The 18,538-nt window shown below is 39.4% G+C and overlaps 1 protein-coding gene across 2 annotated transcripts in view; it reads right to left on the reverse strand.

Annotated features, from left to right (window-relative positions):
• Positions 1–18,538, reverse strand: part of CCBE1 (collagen and calcium binding EGF domains 1) — a 173,721-nt gene that overhangs the window by 16,460 nt on the left and 138,723 nt on the right. Inside the window, exons 3-6 of one of the 2 annotated variants that reach the window (XM_081319338.1) lie at positions 15,721–15,773; positions 10,743–10,877; positions 9,364–9,501; positions 1,721–1,824 (exon numbers count right to left, since the gene is read on the reverse strand). In XM_081319338.1, the coding sequence (XP_081175464.1) occupies positions 1,721–1,824; positions 9,364–9,501; positions 10,743–10,877; positions 15,721–15,773 (430 nt within the window). Of the gene's footprint in view, positions 1–1,720; positions 1,828–9,363; positions 9,502–10,742; positions 10,878–15,720; positions 15,774–18,538 lie in introns of both variants that reach the window. The other variant, XM_081319337.1, reaches the window with a different exon arrangement.

The raw sequence follows: 18,538 nt of genomic DNA on the forward strand, positions 1-18,538 counted from the left end.
CCTGTAAACCGCCCTGAGTCCTTCGGGAATAGGGCGGTATAAAAATTTAATTAATTAAATAAATAAATAGTCTGATAAATAAAATTTGGATCTGAAAGAGGAAGGGTGGCAAAAACATCTCTCAAAAGAGGTCCTCCCTAATTTTGGGGGGAGTAAAAATAAGGTATGAGTCCTGCAAGATTCTGTTAATGTAATCTTAGTATAAAGATTGAGCTAGTAATCCTGGTTTACAGGTAGTCCTCGACTTACAACAGTTCATTTAGTGACTGTTCAAAGTTACAGTGACACTGAAAAAAGTGATTTATGACCGTTTTTCACATTTATGACCTTTGCGGCATCCCCATGATCATGTGATTAAAATTCAGATACTTGGCAACCTTTTGACAAGCAAAGTCCATGGGGAAGCCAGATTCACTTAACAACTGTGTCACTGACTTATCAACTGCAGTGGTTCACTTAACAACTGTGGCAAGAACGGTTGTAAAATCCGGCAAAACTGACTTAGCAAATGTCTCACTTAATGGAAATATTGGGGTTAATTATGGTCGTAAGTCAAAGATTACCTGTGCTTCTTGCCTGGTCTACCTTGCCAGGCTAACATTGCCACTTGTCCCTAAATGCTATGCTCAGAGTTTTAACTTTCAGACTTTCAGCTCGTCCTTACATTATGAGGTTCAAAGTAATATTTCTCTGCAAGAGATCAATGTCAATACCTTCTTATTGATTTTTGTATTTTTATCCCATGTTTCCTCTTGGGAGTTATGGCAACATGGGGGGTGTGGGAGGGGAGCTCCTCTGATATTTCTATAAGAATGATGTGTGATTTAATTGGGTTCAGAGAGAATGGCTGGCTTATAATCAGGAGATACTTGAATGTGTGCTGCCTCAGTCCCAAGGAAGGTGAACACCAACTCTCACCCTGTCCATTCCCTAGCAAAAATTCACTGCATCCTTCAGGCACCCCCAATCCCATATGGATTTCCTTCATGGAAGAAAGGAGCAAGCTTCAGTGTAGAAATACGCTTGCATATGGCCACTGTGCTTTTTCCCTGCAACAGCACGGGAAATGGTTCATTAAAAAAAATAAATCAATAATAACAAATCAGTTTGATCTGGTGGGGCCCCATGACATGTTCCTTTCAATGTGGGAAGTATAAGCACGCATTCAAGTGACTTTTTAAAAGCAGCCATTCAAATGGAAGAGATCTTTTAAATGGCCTAGTTCTAACCCAAATCAGTTCATGGTGTAGGCCATGGGTACGCAACCTCGGCTCTTTTATGACTCATGGACTTCAGCTCCCAGAATTCCTGAGTCGCTGACTCAGGAATTCTGGGAGTTGAAGTCCATGAGTCATAAAAGAGCCGAGGTTGCCTACCCCTGGCGTAGGCCATCTACCTTTTAGAACAGGGTTCTCCAAACTTGTCAACTTTAAGATTTGTGGTCTTTCAACTACCAGAATTTTTCTTTAAATTTGCTGACTGGAGAATTCTGGAAGTTGAAGTCCGTAAGTTTTAAAGTTGCCAAGTTTGGAGAACCCCACCGCCCCGTTTTAGAAAAACACTGTGTGAAATGGCAACGGATGATGTGTCTTCAAGAAAACACATATTGAATCCCACAATCTATTCAAGCAATTGAATTCACCTGCCAATTTCTCCCCTTTTTCCCAATACCTATGACTTCAATATTTGGGGCAAAATGGGATGCATTTCTTAAACGTACCTTTTGTTTCAGTTGCAGTACCGTCTGTTTGATCTGGTGGAATTCTCTGCAGGAGGCACAACAAGCTCCTGGCTTCACCACATTGTCCACCTTCTCAGAAAAGCCTGCTTTAAAAAAAATGGGAGGGAAGGAGAATAAGGCCCAGTATATCAGTATACCAGTATATCAGGGACGTGGTGGCTCAGTGGGTTAGGACGCTGAGCTTGTCGATCAGAAGGTCGGCAGTTTGGCGGGTCGAATCCCGAGTGCCGCGTAGCAGAGTGAGCGCCTGTTACTCGTCCCAGCTTCTGCCAACCTAGCAGTTCGAAAGCACGTAAAAATGCAAGTAGAAAAATAGGGACCACTCCGGTGGGAAGGTAACAGCGCTCCATGCGCCTTTGGCATCTAGTCATGCCGGCCACATGACCATGGAGATGTCCTCGGACAAGCGCTGGCTCTTCGGCTTTGAAACGGAGATGAGCACTGGCCCCTAGAGTCGGAAACGACTAGCACGCATGTGCGGGGGAACCTTTACCTTATATCAGTACAACTTCCTTGTTCTTTTCGGAATGAAAATAGGAAGAGGGCAGAGAATTGCCAAAGACCGCTGTGCACAGAGGAACTTTCTAAATCTCCCTTCTTGATCATTCCGTGAGAAGAAGAGGTGCCCTCTGTATTAACGGCTTTTCCCATGAATCTTCACAGATGCCTGGAGAGCTGCAAAAAAGTCTTAAGCAGCATCTGTTTCCAGTTAGCAGCTCTTAACGTCTTTTAGAAAACTCCTTTTATATCTTAAGGGGAGGGAGGGAGGAAGGGTGTATCTCTCCACTTTTATCTAAGTCTTTACTGTACGGGAAATGTAAAAGACCCATAGTGATTTATCAGCTCCCATTAAGGGCAAATTTCAGACACCATAAATTGTGACACAGTGACCTGTGCAAGGAGAATTGCCTGAAGTTTGCACAAATGCAAACCTTATTGTCACTAATGATATTAGCTGTGCAAATGCGGCTCCCAGAGTAAAGATAACAGGGCAACGGTTGAGAGTAAAAAGGGAATTCCACAATCGATCTGACATTCCCAGTTATGTATTAAGTCCTTTCTAATTGGGGAAAAAAATAGGGTAAGCACTTTCTGTCCTAAAAGAGCAGGTTTTTGTTCTGCCCCCTACCCTCATAACTTATGCATCTTCAGCAATAGTGTTAGCTATTTACAGTGTTATTGTTTAAGTGATTTGGCACAACTGTGCATTTCCCAGAAAGTTATATTTAAGATTTCAAAAGCTTTACAAAAAAGAAAAAGGATTTAATGGAAAATGAATTAAAGCTTTTTATTTGGCGAGTCAAACAAAATAAGCTATTTCCTGAGTCTTCCCAGCATGAAGAAATTCATATTATTGATAGTATGAAAAATGGTAAAAATATCAAGGCTTCATGGTTTTCCTATAGGCTGATATAAAAAAGCTTAATTTCCCCACCAAAAATTTCTGAATTTGATACATCCATCGGCTTTTCTTAATAATTCTTACATGGCAATCTGTTACCAAACCAGATAAAGATATAAGTTTTTGTCCCAAAAGATCAACTTTTTGTCCTGCCCCATCCCCCCAGAACTTATGCATCTTCAGCAATTGTGCTAATTACTGTTCATATCTGTGTGGATGCCTTCTGCTACAACTATATAACAATATAAAGTAAAAATCTATGGTGCATTAACTATTAAAAAGAAATACAGATGAATTGCTAAGGGAATCTGTCACATGTGAACTATTAACTATTCACAACATTGTGTATTTTGCATCCAGTTGCAGAAAAGTGAATATAAACCCATAAATGAACATGTCATTTACATATTTTGTTTATTAAAAAATCACGACATGGAATGGGGCTAAAGGAAACCTTATCTCTCTAATGGTTTGAACTCTTGCTTCACTTCTTACCTTTTCCAGCTCAGAATTGCTTATATGCTTTAAAGTCAGTTTCCTTAATTTGAAGGGATTAGAAATTTGATTTTTAATAAAGATAAAAGCTGACGTTTTACAGATGTTGAGTTCTGGCTCCATGATCAAGACATTTAAAATAATACTTTGTGAATGCAGTAATGGAAAATATATAGGAAGACTGCATTCTAACCACTGTGCCACCACGGTATAACTTCCAGATTCCCAGGTACTTACACTTAGTTGAGATTAAGATGCCTTTAGCTCAAGGCTATTGGGGAGATCAGCTGACTTGAAATTGCAGATAGATTGTTCAGTCAATTTCAAGTCAGCTGATCTCCCCAATAGCCTTGAGCTAAAGGCATCTTAATCTCAACTAAGTGTAAGTACCTGGGAATCTGGAAGTTATACCGTGGTGGCACAGTGGTTAGAATGCAGTACTGCAGGGTAATTCACTGCTCACTGCCAGCAGTTTGATCCTCCTTGGCTCAAGGTTGACTCAACTTTCCATCCTTTTGAGGTCAATAAAATGAGGACCCAGATTGTTGGGGGACACTTTAAAACACTCGGAGAGTGCTGTAAAGCACTATGGAGTTTAAGTGCTATTGCTATAAGCCCAGCACATTTAGATGGTGCCAGTTGAAACAACAGGATTGTAGGATTACAGATATTCGTTGTTCTCTCCAAAATGGTTTCCTAGAGAGATAGGCTATTGGCCAGCATAGCCAACATGTTTCTAAACTTCTAAGCGTAATAGTGAGTTGCAGAATCTCAGTAAAACTGAACACTGAGATCCTAGGGATGCTTAATTCTACAGCACACTTTATAGAGAAGTGAAAAAGAAGCAAATTGAATTATATAGTAGCTTTCTAACTTTTAAGATAAGCCATCTCTAATGTGATAACTACAATTATTATTCTAACAATATAAAAAGCTGACATAGATTAGCAAAGTTTCTGCTCAGTGACTAGACTACACTAGACTGGACTAGGCTAGAACAGATCTTACTGGGCAAATAATGACTCCTCTTTAGCATGCTATATTTTTTTCTTCAAGGAATATTGGATGTTTCGCTATATGTTAACCATTAGTTGAGTTTGTATGACATCTTTGTGTTGAGTTAGGAAAACTTAATAGCAAAGAAGAATCACAGGTTGTTAGTTGTGTTGTTTTATCCACAATCTTATCTGTGGCTTGGTTTGGATGACATAGTAAATATAGTAAGTCAGACTAAAATATGACTTAATGGGCTAATACTATCTGCAGTGCTGTCTACAGCAAAATGTGATGACACCAAAAGACATGTCCATAGTGACTAAGTATGAAAATACCACCACTACATATTTGCATCCCAACCTCCGATTAAATTAAATAAATAATTGCATAATGATGTCATCACAGGTACTTCATCATCTGTCCTTCCCAAGGGTGCCCCTGACAATCTGTGTGATTTCATAAGAAGTTGCATCCTTTAATGTCAACCTGTAGCTCCATTCTAGTTAGGAAGCTAATGAACCAGGCAGCTGGGGCTACTAAGTGTATCCTGTTTGGTGAAGGGCAATAAATTACAAGTCCTAAGCCTTGAAGCCTAAATCTTGTCTCATTTATTTTGGCAGTTGCTGCCAGAAAGTAGTTTGTAATGCATTCTTGCTCATGGGAAGTGATTAAATTTGTCATCTGTCTTGTATTAGCTACACTGTGCCTTCATTTGATGATTAGCTGTGCGTTATTGTCTGGGTAATATGGAAGAAGAACCCTCATGTCACAAAGATGTTGCCACGTTTCTTGTTCTGCAAAAACTGAAAATATTTCTGAACCCCAAGAGAGGCAAACAGCCTTAATTCTATAAACATGAATTTATTGTAAGTTCTGCCTGAATGGAGTAAGATTGCAGTACTGTAGATGTTCTTAAATAGGCTATCAATAATGTAAATTGTTTAGTCTTCTAAAAAGTAGATACTTAGATCTACCACTAGGTGGTACTCAAAGTAGAGTGTTCTAAACAATAATTATCAACTGGAGGGAACTATATTTTTATACTAACCATGTGCTGGTCTGAAATTCCAGCTATAAACGATTAATAATTTGTTTTATCCAGTTTATTCCATGTGTGCTGCCTCAGCTTATTCCTGGTTTCTAACCCCGATGTGCTTCTACATGAAGCTTTTATTACCAAACTGCCTCAGTTCATGGAAGATCCAGATGATGTTCCTTGTCCACTTCCTTCAACTTTTTTCTTTCTACCCAATAAATTCCATTAAGGATGAAAAGATGCACTGTGCTGAAAACTACAGGAATTCCATCAGGCTGTACTTAAAGTCTCTCCTTCAAGGTGAGGTGAGAACAAAAATGCCCGAGATGCTTCAGTTTTGAAGCAGAGCCTCAAACAGATCAACGCCCCTCATTGTCGGTTATAATGACTTGCTCAGCTGTTCACAACTTTGGACCTGAATTGTCTCCCTATAACTTTTTTTTTAGAATGTGTGCTTCTTTTTGTTTCATTGGTAATGGAATTTAGCTATCATGCTTCTCCTTAAACTACTTGATCTTCCTTTGAATTGGCATTTGAAGATTAGACTGGACTTGACTTGAGAAAATATTGTAGCTTTTTAAATGTAAGTTTATGTACGTTTGATAATTTACTGAATGGGGTCCCACAGTCCAACCCTGAACTACAAATATTCTCTTTATTTTACTATGTCTCATGAAACTAAGAATACTTTGTAAATACTGCTTTTTTACTGTGTTAATTATTAGTATTTTAAGATATTTTAGAGACTGGTGTTGTTTGTTTAAAATTGAAGAGAGGTGGTTTTAATGTTATTAAAGGTAAATGTAAAGGTTCCCCCGTACATGCGTGCTAGTCATTTCCGACTCTAGGGGCCGGTGCTCATCTCCGTTTCAAAGCCGAAGAGCCAGCGCTTGTCCGAGGACGTCTCCGTGGTCATGTGGCCGGCATGACTAGACGCCAAAAGCGCACGGAACACTGTTACCTTCCCACCGTAGTGGTCCCTATTTTTCTACTTGCATTTTTACGTGCTTTCGAACTGCTAGGTTGGCAGAAGCTGGGACGAGTAACAGGCGCTCACTCTGTTACGCGGCACTTGGGATTCGACCCGCCAAACTGCCGACCTTCTGATCGACAAGCTCAGCGTCCTAACCCACAAAAAGAAAGTTGGATTTTAGCTTGGCAACTTTAAGATGAGTGGGCCTTCAACTCTCAGAATTTCCCAGTCATGCTGTCTTTCAGGTACATGGTAAAAGGCCTTAACCTGCATTGCTCACAACCTCAAATATCTCTTGTGATATTTGTGTAACACATATATGGTGAATAAATTATTATTATTATTATTAAACATGAAACTCAGTCAACTGAACACTCAAATTGACTGGCACCAATGGTTGACACGGGTTGCTGCCAGCATCCTAGGTATCAACTAGGTATCTCCTTAAAATGTAAGATGTTCCGAGTAGCACAGTTTTTTTGTAGCTTTGCTGGAGTTATTGTAGGAAGCTGCATTTTCTTGATGTATTTTGCAAAGTTTTTGGACATTGTTCCCAGTGCCCCGATGACAAGGGGTATCACTGTTACATGTTTCATCCATAATCATGCAGTTTCGATGGCCAGGTCGCGGTATTTCATAATTTTTTCCAGTTCTTTTTCTTCGACTCTGGCATCTCCTGGTACAGTGATATCAATCAACTGTATGCTTTGGTTCTCTATGACTGTGATATCTGGTGTGTTGTGTTCCAAATGGCGATCTGTCTGTATTTGGAAGTCCCACAAGATCTTCACCTTCTCATTCTCGACAACTTTTTCCACCCTATGTTCCCACGACTTTTCGAAGACAGGCAAGTCATATTTTTTACACAATGCCCAGTGGATTAGTTTAGCAACTCGGTCATGTCTAGCTTTGTAATCAATTTGTGCGATTTTGCTGCATCATCATCATCATCATCATCATCATCATCATTATTATTGTTGTTGTTGTTGGAAGGGACCTTGGAGGTCATCTAGTCCAACCCCCTGCTCAGGCAGGAAACCCTATACCATTTCAGGCAAATGGCTGTCCAGTCTCTTCTTAAAAACCTCCAGTGTTGGAGCATTCACCACTTCTGGAGGCAGGTTGTTCCACTGGTTAGTTGTTCTAACTGTCAGGAAGTTTCTCCTTAGTTCTAGGTTGCTTCTCTCCTTGACTAGTTTCCATCCGTTGCTTCTTGTCCTGCTTTCAGGTGCTTTGGAGAATAGCTTGGCTCCCTCTTCTTTGTGGCAGCCCCGACATACTGGAATGCTATCATGTCACCCCTCATCCTTCTCTTCATTAAACTAGACATACTCTATTCCAGCAACCGTTCCTTATATGTTTTAGCATCCAGTCCCCTAATCATCTTTGTTGCTCTTCTCTGCACTCTTTCTAGAGTCTGAACATCTTTTTTACATTGTGGTGACCAAAACTGGATGCAGTATTCCAAGTGTGGCCTTACCAAGGCATTGTAAAGTGATATTAACACTTTGATTCTTTCCCTGTTATTGCAGCCTAGCACTGTTTTGGCTTTTTTGGCAGCTGCAGCACACTGCTGGCTCATATTTAAGTGATTGTCCACTAGGGCATAAATATGCAAAAACATACCACTTTTCCTAGGTCTTTAATATTTAATGCCTCTTACTGTTATTTTTTCATCTGTGTTTTTAAGTTTTTTATATTGTTTTGTTGGCCACCTCGATTGCTCACCCACCTGGGAGGGGTGGGGTAGGGACCTATCCAACGATCAATGAATCCTTATCAGAGGATCTAAGCAGAACATTTATTCATTGTAGTACTTGCTCTTTATTATGACTAGCAGAATCAGAGTAAAGTTGAAAAAATAAACAAATTAGAGGGACAATAGTTCAATGGCTTTGCATGTAAAAGTCCTAGTTAGCCTAGTTATAATGTCTAAATTGCAACCAGCAAGAATGAAGAATGCTGAATGACAAGGGCCCCCTACTTATATGGGCCAATATTACCGGCAAATTTGCACGATTTATGATTTTAAAGTTGTGCATTATTTTCTCTATTTTAGTGCAAGGTTTGCAGAAGAAATAGCAAAGAGACATTGTAGCTTTGCAATGAAAATAATCTGCAATTTTCAGAACTGGAAAATTTCAGTATAAGACTTTGGACAGTTAAATGTTCATCTCCAAAATGTCAGCTAGAATCTATTTCTCTTTGATCATGCGACTTGCTAAGTAAAGTGTTGAAAGGGCTACAATACTTGATATGCAAATACTAGATGGGACTAGAATTAAAGGGTGTTTTTTTTCGTCTCTCTTTGTTTCCAGGAGGTGTTTGTCTACACTTTTCTAACTGGATGTCCTCCAGATGTATTATCTTCTGTTCCTATAATCCATGGTAGATAGGGATGACTCATGATGACCACTGATTAACAGAACTTAAGTCCAACACATCTGGAGAGAATCAAGCTGTGGAAGGCAAGAACTGTTACTTTATAGTTAATCCCTCAAGAGCAGGGGTACAGAATTGTAGCTTTCTAACACTTGTTGAACTACTTCTCCCAACATCCTTTGCATGGGTCATGTTGGTAAAGAATATTAATGATGATCTTAATAAAATATTATTTGAAGCATGGTCATCTGGCCTGAAGCTTACATGAAATTTACCTGAACAACTTTTATGTGCAGAAAGAACTGGTCTAGTATAATTTAGATGACTTGATACAATACCTTTATCTCCTTTGGTGCATACTTTCCCATCATCTTCACGTATGTATCCTTCGTGACATTCACACCGATAGCTACCAAGAGTATTTACACAGATGTGAGGGCAGAGAGTCTCACTGCTTGTGGCACACTCATCAACATCTGAAAGGAAACATATGTAAGCATTGAGGAAATGAAATGATCAAAAATAAATATAACCTACTGTATGTATAACTTTGTGTTCATTGTACTGGATTTGGAGGGAGTCCATATAGCTCAGAACATATGCTCTAAATAGGAAAGTCCTGGGTTGTTTTCCACTATGGGTTTATCTAATCAGGTATCCTTACGAAAGAATTTATAACTGATTTTGGGGAAGGCAGTTTGGAAGGGAGGAAGGAAGGAGGAAGTGATTTAGGAGGGACTTGGAAAAGCAATCCACAATTAAGACATTGAAAGAAGCATGATAAAGAAATTCCAAATAACCTCAACTTGATTTTATTTAATATAAGATGGGACAGAGAGAAACTTAGGTATGCTTTTAAGATTCTATTACTCTATTCTTCAACAATAAAATAACATTTCTGGAATTCCTGCGGTGTCTGTTTCTTGACCTGGGCAAGCATATTGTCATTGAATACATCTGAAGGTTATCAAGTTGGAGAAAACTGTAATATATAATAGGAATGTTCATTTTTTGAAAATGATAGAAAAGAGGTGCTTTCGAATGCACAGTATTGCAACCTCAGTGGGTAGATAGCAATACATGCCCAATTTTGCATGTATATTTGTGAAACCGCAATCCAAAATGCCAGAACATTTGAAAAAGAACAGGAAATTCCAAAAATAATCATGTTCCTGACACAAGCCTTTTATTTTCAACTGAAAACAAATAGGCAAGGAAAAATTGTGCTGAGTTTTCATCTGATAAACAAGATCTCAAGAATAGAGAGAGCTCAGGATGTTCTTACTGAAAGGCCAAAGGACAAAACGGCATCTAATAGAAAGGGGAGAGGTGGCATCTCTCCAATTCCACATAGAGAACTGAGCTAGACTGACAGCTGGATTTTATTTTGATGCTATGATGTGATAAACCTACTTTATGCACCAGAGGTAATAGCACTCATTTACAGAATGCAGAACACAACCCACAGCACACTGTCCTACAACACAGGGACTTCAGTAAGACTTCCCAGACATATCTGCAGTAGTTGCCTCACACTATCGTTTGACAGAATTTATTCTACCTTTTGACAGAACTTCTGAATTTCCCTATTCAGAAAGGTCTAAAGTTAAGACACCTAAGTTCACACTCACATGTATGGAAATGCATGAGAACAGCATCTACATTATTACAAAACTAAGTGCTGTTTTGTATTTTAACTGCAGTTCTTTGCACCCACCTAAGCAATAGGGTTTTTCTCGGTTCCTGTGTCTCTCACGATCATACCGATAACCAGGGTAGCACGTACATAAGACTCGACCAAAGTTGTCGGTGCACTGCTGTTCACAAGGAGCATCTGCACAAACATCATAGTCTAAAGAGAGAATATGACTGAAGTTAGTAGCTGTCCTAAACTGCAGGAGCAGTGGAATGTTAATCTATGAGTTAACTTTATGTATTAATGTAGATCTAGTCAAAGTTACTCATCATGGAGGAGTAGCAAACCACTGCCCTTGCTAACTACATTTGATAAAGAACTATGTAACTAAACAGAAAAAAAACGGTACTATTTTTCAGTTGCATCCTGTTTTTTGAAGAAACTTTCTGAAGAAGTTATCTTTCAAGAATTTATCTGTATGAAAGTCATGTGCATACGTAAAAATGGAAAATTATGAGCTGCAGAAGATCAATGATTGCATCTGACTTAGTCAAAAGATCAACCTGGAAACTCTGATCATGGAATAAATTCTGAACCAGAGTAAAATAAACTGGGAGACAATTCAAAAGCAGTGTACCAATCTCCTTAAAGAGGAAATTGTTAAATCAGCATCCTCCTCCTAAGCCGTTCAGTTGTGTCCAACTCTTAGCCACTCTGTGGATCAGCACGCTTCATGCCCCTCTGTCTTGCATTGCCTCCTTCAGATCCGTCATGGTCATCCCAGTCTCATCCTTTTTAATGTCCAGCCAGCAGTTACTAGGGCAGCCCCTTCTCCTTTTTCCACCGATCACTCCCAGCATGATTGACTTTTCAAGTGAGTCAGCTCTCAGCCTCTGTGTGGCAATTTTTGGTGAGGTGTTAAATCAGAAAGTACTATTTATGTTGACGTGGTTGCAAAAAATGACCATTAAATGTGAAAGCAATACAGAATTTGAAAGTTACTCGAAGAAGCTTGGAATGCTTAATATAAAATGGCAAGGCAAGGCAAGACATATATGGATACACCAAAGATGGGACTAGATGATATAGTGAAGTGGTGGCCTCATGACACTAGAGCCATGCAGATAACAACTATCCTCATTCGTAATAGTTCACCTTAAAGGAACCAGAAAATAACCAAAGAAATGTCCAAATAATGTAACTTATTAAAGGTGTAGTTGGTGATTTGTAACATGTCACAATAGTTGGAAAGCAGCCGAAGTGGTCTTGATCCTACAATGGGCTGACTTGGGCTGAGAATGAATGAACGAACGAACGAACGAATGAATGAATGAATGAATGAATTTATTGATGGTTGTGAGACAACTCATCATGTTGTTGACATGCTGTTATATGACTGCACAGTCTCCTCCAATTGTGCACTATCCATAAGCACAATTGGAGTTTTATAGTTCAATAAGAATTAACTTAAAAACACAAAATAGTCCTGTATACCAGGAATTAGTTATTAGAAGCAGTGATGTTCCTGCACTTTTGCACAGTTTCTTGTACGGTAATAAAATAAATTCATTGCTGCTTGCAAGGACAGGAAATCTTCAGAGCATACTGTTGTAATTATGTGTAGCATGCAAGACATAACTAAATAGAAAGGAGGAAGAATCATCATTGATAGGCCATTAAGTACTTCCAAAAATGTCTAGTTCATACCAAAATTGATTGAAATTTGGGGCATCTTTCTTTCCTCAGCCATCAGGAATAGTTGCAGAAATTTGGAAGAATTAACAATATTTTCCATTGAGGATTATAACCCCATTTTCTCATTTATCTCACAAAATGGTTATTTTGATGTGTGCATCCAAACCTGATTTGAAATCACAAACTACATGTGGTTTCCAACTGGCTACTTTTATGATAAGTGTGTAAGTGGATGATGTAATATGCTGAATCTATTTGAATTATAACCAGTTTCTCAGTTGGTTCAAAGCTTTTACCAATTTCAAAAGTCAGTATAGAATGTATAGTCCCAAGGATTTTCTCAGTGCTGACAACAGAGCTAAGAAAAGAGAAATCATTTCATGAGTTTGATCATCTACCAAGTTCTGTTATCACAGTTTTGCCCCAATACACTATCAGGTTTGTGCCTGGCTGTCAAAATTCCCAAAACATTGAACCACTACTAAGCTAGAACATCTGCTGATACTACATCTACCACAAAAATAAGGTGAGTCCTTTAATTAATTTCACAAAGTTGGTTCCCAACAGGAAGAGCATGTCAGATTTATTCATTGTCTTAACAACTGCCTGCCAGAGTTGAGAATGCATGACCTATAAAACACACTCTTATGTGTACATTCTATGTGTGTAAATGTTTAATAAAGAATGAGTCATAGGTTGAACTCCTTTATCTAATAAGGTAAATCTAATAAGGTTTCCCCGCACATGCGTGCTAGTCGTTTCCAACTCTAGGGGCCGGTGCTCATCTCCGTTTCAAAGCTGAAGAGCCAGCGCTTGTCCGAGGACGTCTCCGTGGTCATGTGGCCGGCATGACTAGACGCCAAAGGTGCACGGAACGCTGTTACCTTCCCACCGTAGTGGTCCCTATTTTTCTACTTGCATTTTTACGTGCTTTCGAACTGCTAGGTTGGCAGAAGCTGGGACAAGTAACAGGCGCTCACTCTGTTATGCGGCACTTGGGATTCGACCCGCCAAACTGCCGACCTTCTGATTGACAAGCTCAGCGTCCTAACCCACTGAGCCACCGCGTCCCCTTCCTTAATCTAATATATATATTTAAAATGAAAATGCTGTTATACCCCAGTGAGGTTAAAATGTGTATATGATAATAGTAAAATATTTCCTTTTAAACAAATGGTTATTATCCTCAGAACAGTTGAATCTTCCAAAAATGATTTTAGGAGTGGTACATATCTCTGAACATGTTATCAGTGTGCACCTGGCAAGATGGGCCAGAGAAGTCAACACAAAGTTCACAGATGACAGTGTCCCCAGAACACCCCAAAAGGCTCCGTTTCCCAAGACAATGAACATCGAGCAAGATTTCAGCCATTTCTTTTCATCATGTCTCCTGGGTAGAGCGAGTCCACACAGCAAAATGAGCAGAGCCTGTAGCAAGACCCACATTCAGATTTATGCAGTCATGAAGCTGATGGGAAAACTGTAAGTCTGCCACAGTGGGTAGGTAAAATTTGGTCTAACTTGTTTTTTAAACAGAACTTTCCAATATTATATTTTTCCCAAAAAAAGAAAAGAAATGGAAAGAACAGAGCTGTCGACATGAAATAGCCAGGGTAAAGTGGTATGGTGAAGACACGTGAGGCTTTGCTATAGGGGGAAGTCAGTTAGCACTGGACCCAGGGTCTACGAGCAAGTACTGTGTCAACAGAAGACAGGCTCTGTTATTGCTGTGCATTTATTCCTAAGAGAAAGTGAAGTTGCTCCATTAGAATGAATCTATCATCTATCTATCTATCTATCTATCTATCTATCTATCTATCTATCTATCTATCTATCTATCTATCTATCATCTATCTATCATCTATCTATCTATCTATCTATCTATCTATCTATCTATCTATCTATCTATCTATCTATCTATCTATCTATCTATCTATCTATCTATCTATCTATTTCAATTTATATACCGCCCTTTTCCCGAAGGACTCAGGGCGGTTTACAGGGCAAAATTAAAACAATACAATATAAAAATTAAAATAAAATTAAATCAATAGCCCCAAAATTTAAAATTAGAATTTAAAAACCTTAAAACCCCTCAGTCCAGGCCAGCTAACTCAAAAAGCCAGGTTTTTAGGTCCCGGCGAAACGAACGAAGGTCGGGGGCGATCCGGAGTTCCAGCGGCAATTGATTCCATATTATTAATTGATTTTATGAATACAGGTAGTCCTGCTGGCTCAGGAATTCTGGGAGTTGAAGTCCACAAGTCATAAAAGAGCCAAGGTTGCCTACCCCTGTGTTAGAGTTACAGCTGTAATGGAGCCTGTATTGCTCCACTACCACAAGCAGATCATGGGATACTTCAGGGGGTGGGGGAGAACTTGGAAGGTCCAAGGCAAGTGGGCCTGGGCCTGCACTAGGCCTCCCAGGATCTCCCCCACCCTGAGGACCACCCCATGCTCCACAACAACCCACACATTCGATTAACAAATACATCGGGGAGAACAGGAATGGCTGGTCGTTACCTGAGGCAGTATATATTAACGCTTGTCCCGACTTCTGACCCTAACGGGCAGGCTCCATTATGGCCTTAACTCAAGGACCTGGATATTAAAATAGCATCCTTCTAGCATCTCAGGCCCACCTTGATTCTTCTCTTGCTGGTTTTTTTTTTTTTTTGAGAAACAAAGGAACCCCTTGCTGAAAGAGTCACTGCACCAACAAAACATCAACATCACCTCTTGATGTTACAGAGAAATGGCGGCTGTTTGGCTACAGGAAGGAGAAATCTCAGAAACAAAATCCCAGGCTCCATGAGTTTTACTGCCCAGAGGCAGGGCTGCACAACCCTCATTGAAGCCTCTCTTCTGAAGAAGAGCTGAGCTAATAATTAATGGACTCAGCTTGGAAGCTTCTCAGGTCTATCCCATCCTGTGGGGTGCAGTGCTGATGTCAGGCTGGGGGTCCTGTGTGTGGAAGGGTCTGAGTTAAGGAAAGAAATATGGTGCGTACAGATTTACGTCCAGCTGGATTCAGTATCTTCAGAATTGGGAGAGGGCCTAAATTGAATTTGTCATTTCCTTCCACATGTCATCTCTCACTATACAGTCTTTATGACTTCAGTGTTAGCTATGACTACCCCCGCCCTGCTTTTCTAAAAGGTTTTTTGATAAACAAATTAAGATATCGCGAAAGCGGACCAAATTCTTCCACGTTTGAATAATATAAAGCTGGGAGACATCACAGGGAATTCTGGTTCATCACCATGCCTATCAAATAAATATTCAATCTTATTTTTATTCTTTAGCAAGGGAAGATAGAGCCATGGAAGGGATAAACGTGATAAAGAAACATTTAATTACATACCTTCGGGAATGCATTGTCCAAGAACAAACTTATAACCTTTACAGCACTTTTTCCTGGAAGACAAAACATAAGGGGGGGGCGGGGTTGGTGATGGAATCAGTAAATTAAGAATCCTATTCTTCACATAAAATGAAAGGACTGGAAGGTGTCATAAAAATTCCTCAAAATTTCCACTTGCCCTAATTCTACAAACTTACACCTAATGAGTCTACTGTCCTAAGTTTTTCAATCTGTGATCACAAAGAGCAAATCATAGTCCTTTTAGGTGTATACAAGTATCTTTCATGTACAGGTAGTCCTCGACGTACGACCCCAATTGAGCCCAAAATTTATGTTGCTAAGTGAGACATTTATTAAGTCAGTTTTGCCCCATTCTACAACCTTTCTTGCCACAGTTGTGAAGTGAATCATTGTAGTTGTTAAGTTAGTAACACAGTTGTGAAGTGAATCTGGCTTCCCCCTTGACTTCGTCTGTCAGAAGTTCACAAAAGCTGTTTGCATGACCCAGTGTCACGGCAACTGTCACAAATATGAATCAGTTGCCAAGCATCCAAATTTTGATCATATGGTTGTAGGTATGAAAAAGTGGGCTAATGCCTCCTTAAGTAACACCAGCTGCCTGCAATCAGTGCAGGTTCGCATCCCACCAGGCTCAAGGTTGACTCAGCCTTCCATCCTTCCGAGGTAGGTAAAATGAGGACCCAGATTGTTGGGGGCAATTAAGCTGACTTTGTAATAATGCCGCTTGGGGGTGTGTGTGTGTGAAAGCCCTCATAAGCAGGCATATACATAGAATGAAGGCTACTGCTAAGCTTGTAAGCCGCCCTGAGTCTTCGGAGAAGGGCGGGATATAAATGGAATTAAAATAAATAAATAAAAAAATATCACTTTTTTCAGCGCCGTAACTTTGAATGGTCACTAAGTGAAGGACTATCTGTACTTGAAAGAGCACAATTAGAGTCTCCCTCCCCAGTTTTCTATTCTCCTTAATGTCTATGGAGATTCTCAGTCATCCAGGTCATGGTTGTCCCAAAGGTGGTTTTTTCACGAGGCAAGTGGACTTTCTTGTTTTTTCTTTGAAGGTATTTCGCTTCTCATTCAAGAAGCTTCTTTAGCTCTGACTGGATGGTGGGGGGCGGGAAGGATTTTGCATTCTTTTGGTGAGTGGTTGAGGCCACCTGGAGGCTTATCTGTGTCCTCAGGGTCACCTGAGTAGTGCAAATGGGTGTGGAGCCTTCTTGGAACTGTTGAAAGGACTGTGTTGTAGACTGGAGATAGATGTTCTCCTTAACTTCCATCACCCTGATCTTCTTCACTATCCTTTGAATCATTTTTACTTGATCTGAATTCTAGTTAAAATATGATGGCCAGAACTATACACAGACTGGAAGTATTTTCATTATTGGAAAGTTATGACCCAGACTAAAATTTCATTTGCTCTTTTTGCAGTTTCATTACACTACTGATTCATAGCTTATGATCGGTTGTAACTCCAAAATCACTTTCAGATGTAGTATAGTGCTAAGAAGTAGGTATGGCTTATCTTAGACTGATGTATTTGATTTATTTTACATAAATGAATAACTGCCTTTATCTCTGTTCATTTTAATCTGGCATTCCCTGGCCAGTTTTTTTTTTAATATTTGAGATTACTTTGAATATTATTTATGTCTTCCAAGGCATTAGCATTTATTTATTTGTGAAACTTACAGAATCACCCATCTTATATACCATAACCTTGGGCAGCTAACAACAGTATCAGAAAAACACAAAAAGATAAAACACTGGTCTACAACATCAACAGTGGACTATCCCAACAAGCACTGTTTTCCATCAATATAGTAAGCATTTCCCATTTGCTTCTTTCTCAATGCATAAAAATGAATACAAATTACGATGAGCTCAAGGCCAAAAACAGCAGATCTTCTATCACCCACTCATTCTCTTTTTCTCCTGTTTTGTGGTGTTATGATTAATGAGCATTATTTGAATGTGTTTTTCTGGCCAATTGCAGATTTTTTTTAAAAAAAATATTTATTAAATTTACACGCTGCCTATCTTGTTATCCAAAGCAGCTCAAAGCGACAAGTTTAACTAGTAGTAATATAATTTTAACAATCACAGACCTTTTCATAGGTAAATAGCAATGATCCGTTACTGAGTGCTCCCTGGGATAAAACTCTAGTGCAAAACAACACATCAAGTATGGTGGGAAGCAGCGCTAGTCACAAAAGGAGTCCCAGAAATGTGTGGTCACACTGAGGAAAAGAGAAATCCTGTGGTTGCTGCTGGAGCTAACAGAACGAATAACTCTGGAAACAGCCTGCTACTATTATTTTACTTTTTGACCCTAAGAAAAGTATGATTCTCAGATGGAGCATTAAAAATATGAATCCTGGCTGAAAAAGAAAGGTATACATACCATTGGTACTAAAAAAAAATGTGCCTGAAAATGTTTATGCATTTCCTCTAATGATTGTGAGTTGCTAGATTTATGACATTTACAGTATAAACGTAGTTCATATAGCAAGCGGTTGTACTGAAAGTGCAGTTGTCCAAAGGCCTAGGAGGGTAATCTGTCTGCCGTTGCCTGGCCTGGGAAATTATGTGATCTGTTAAGGCAGATCAGTGGAATTGTCAGCCTGTTAACTGAAGTCAAGATTTCAAGCAGGAATTTGTTAAGATTTGGGGCAGAGCTTTTATACAGGTAGTTCTCAACTTATGACCACAACTGAGCCCAACATTTTTGTTGCTAAGTGAGAATTTTGCCCTATTTTATGACCTTTCTTGCCACGGTTGTTAAGTGAATGATTGTGGT

This window comes from Vipera berus (assembly GCF_964194415.1).
Source record: "Vipera berus genome assembly, chromosome: 2".
NCBI lineage: Eukaryota > Metazoa > Chordata > Lepidosauria > Squamata > Viperidae > Vipera > Vipera berus.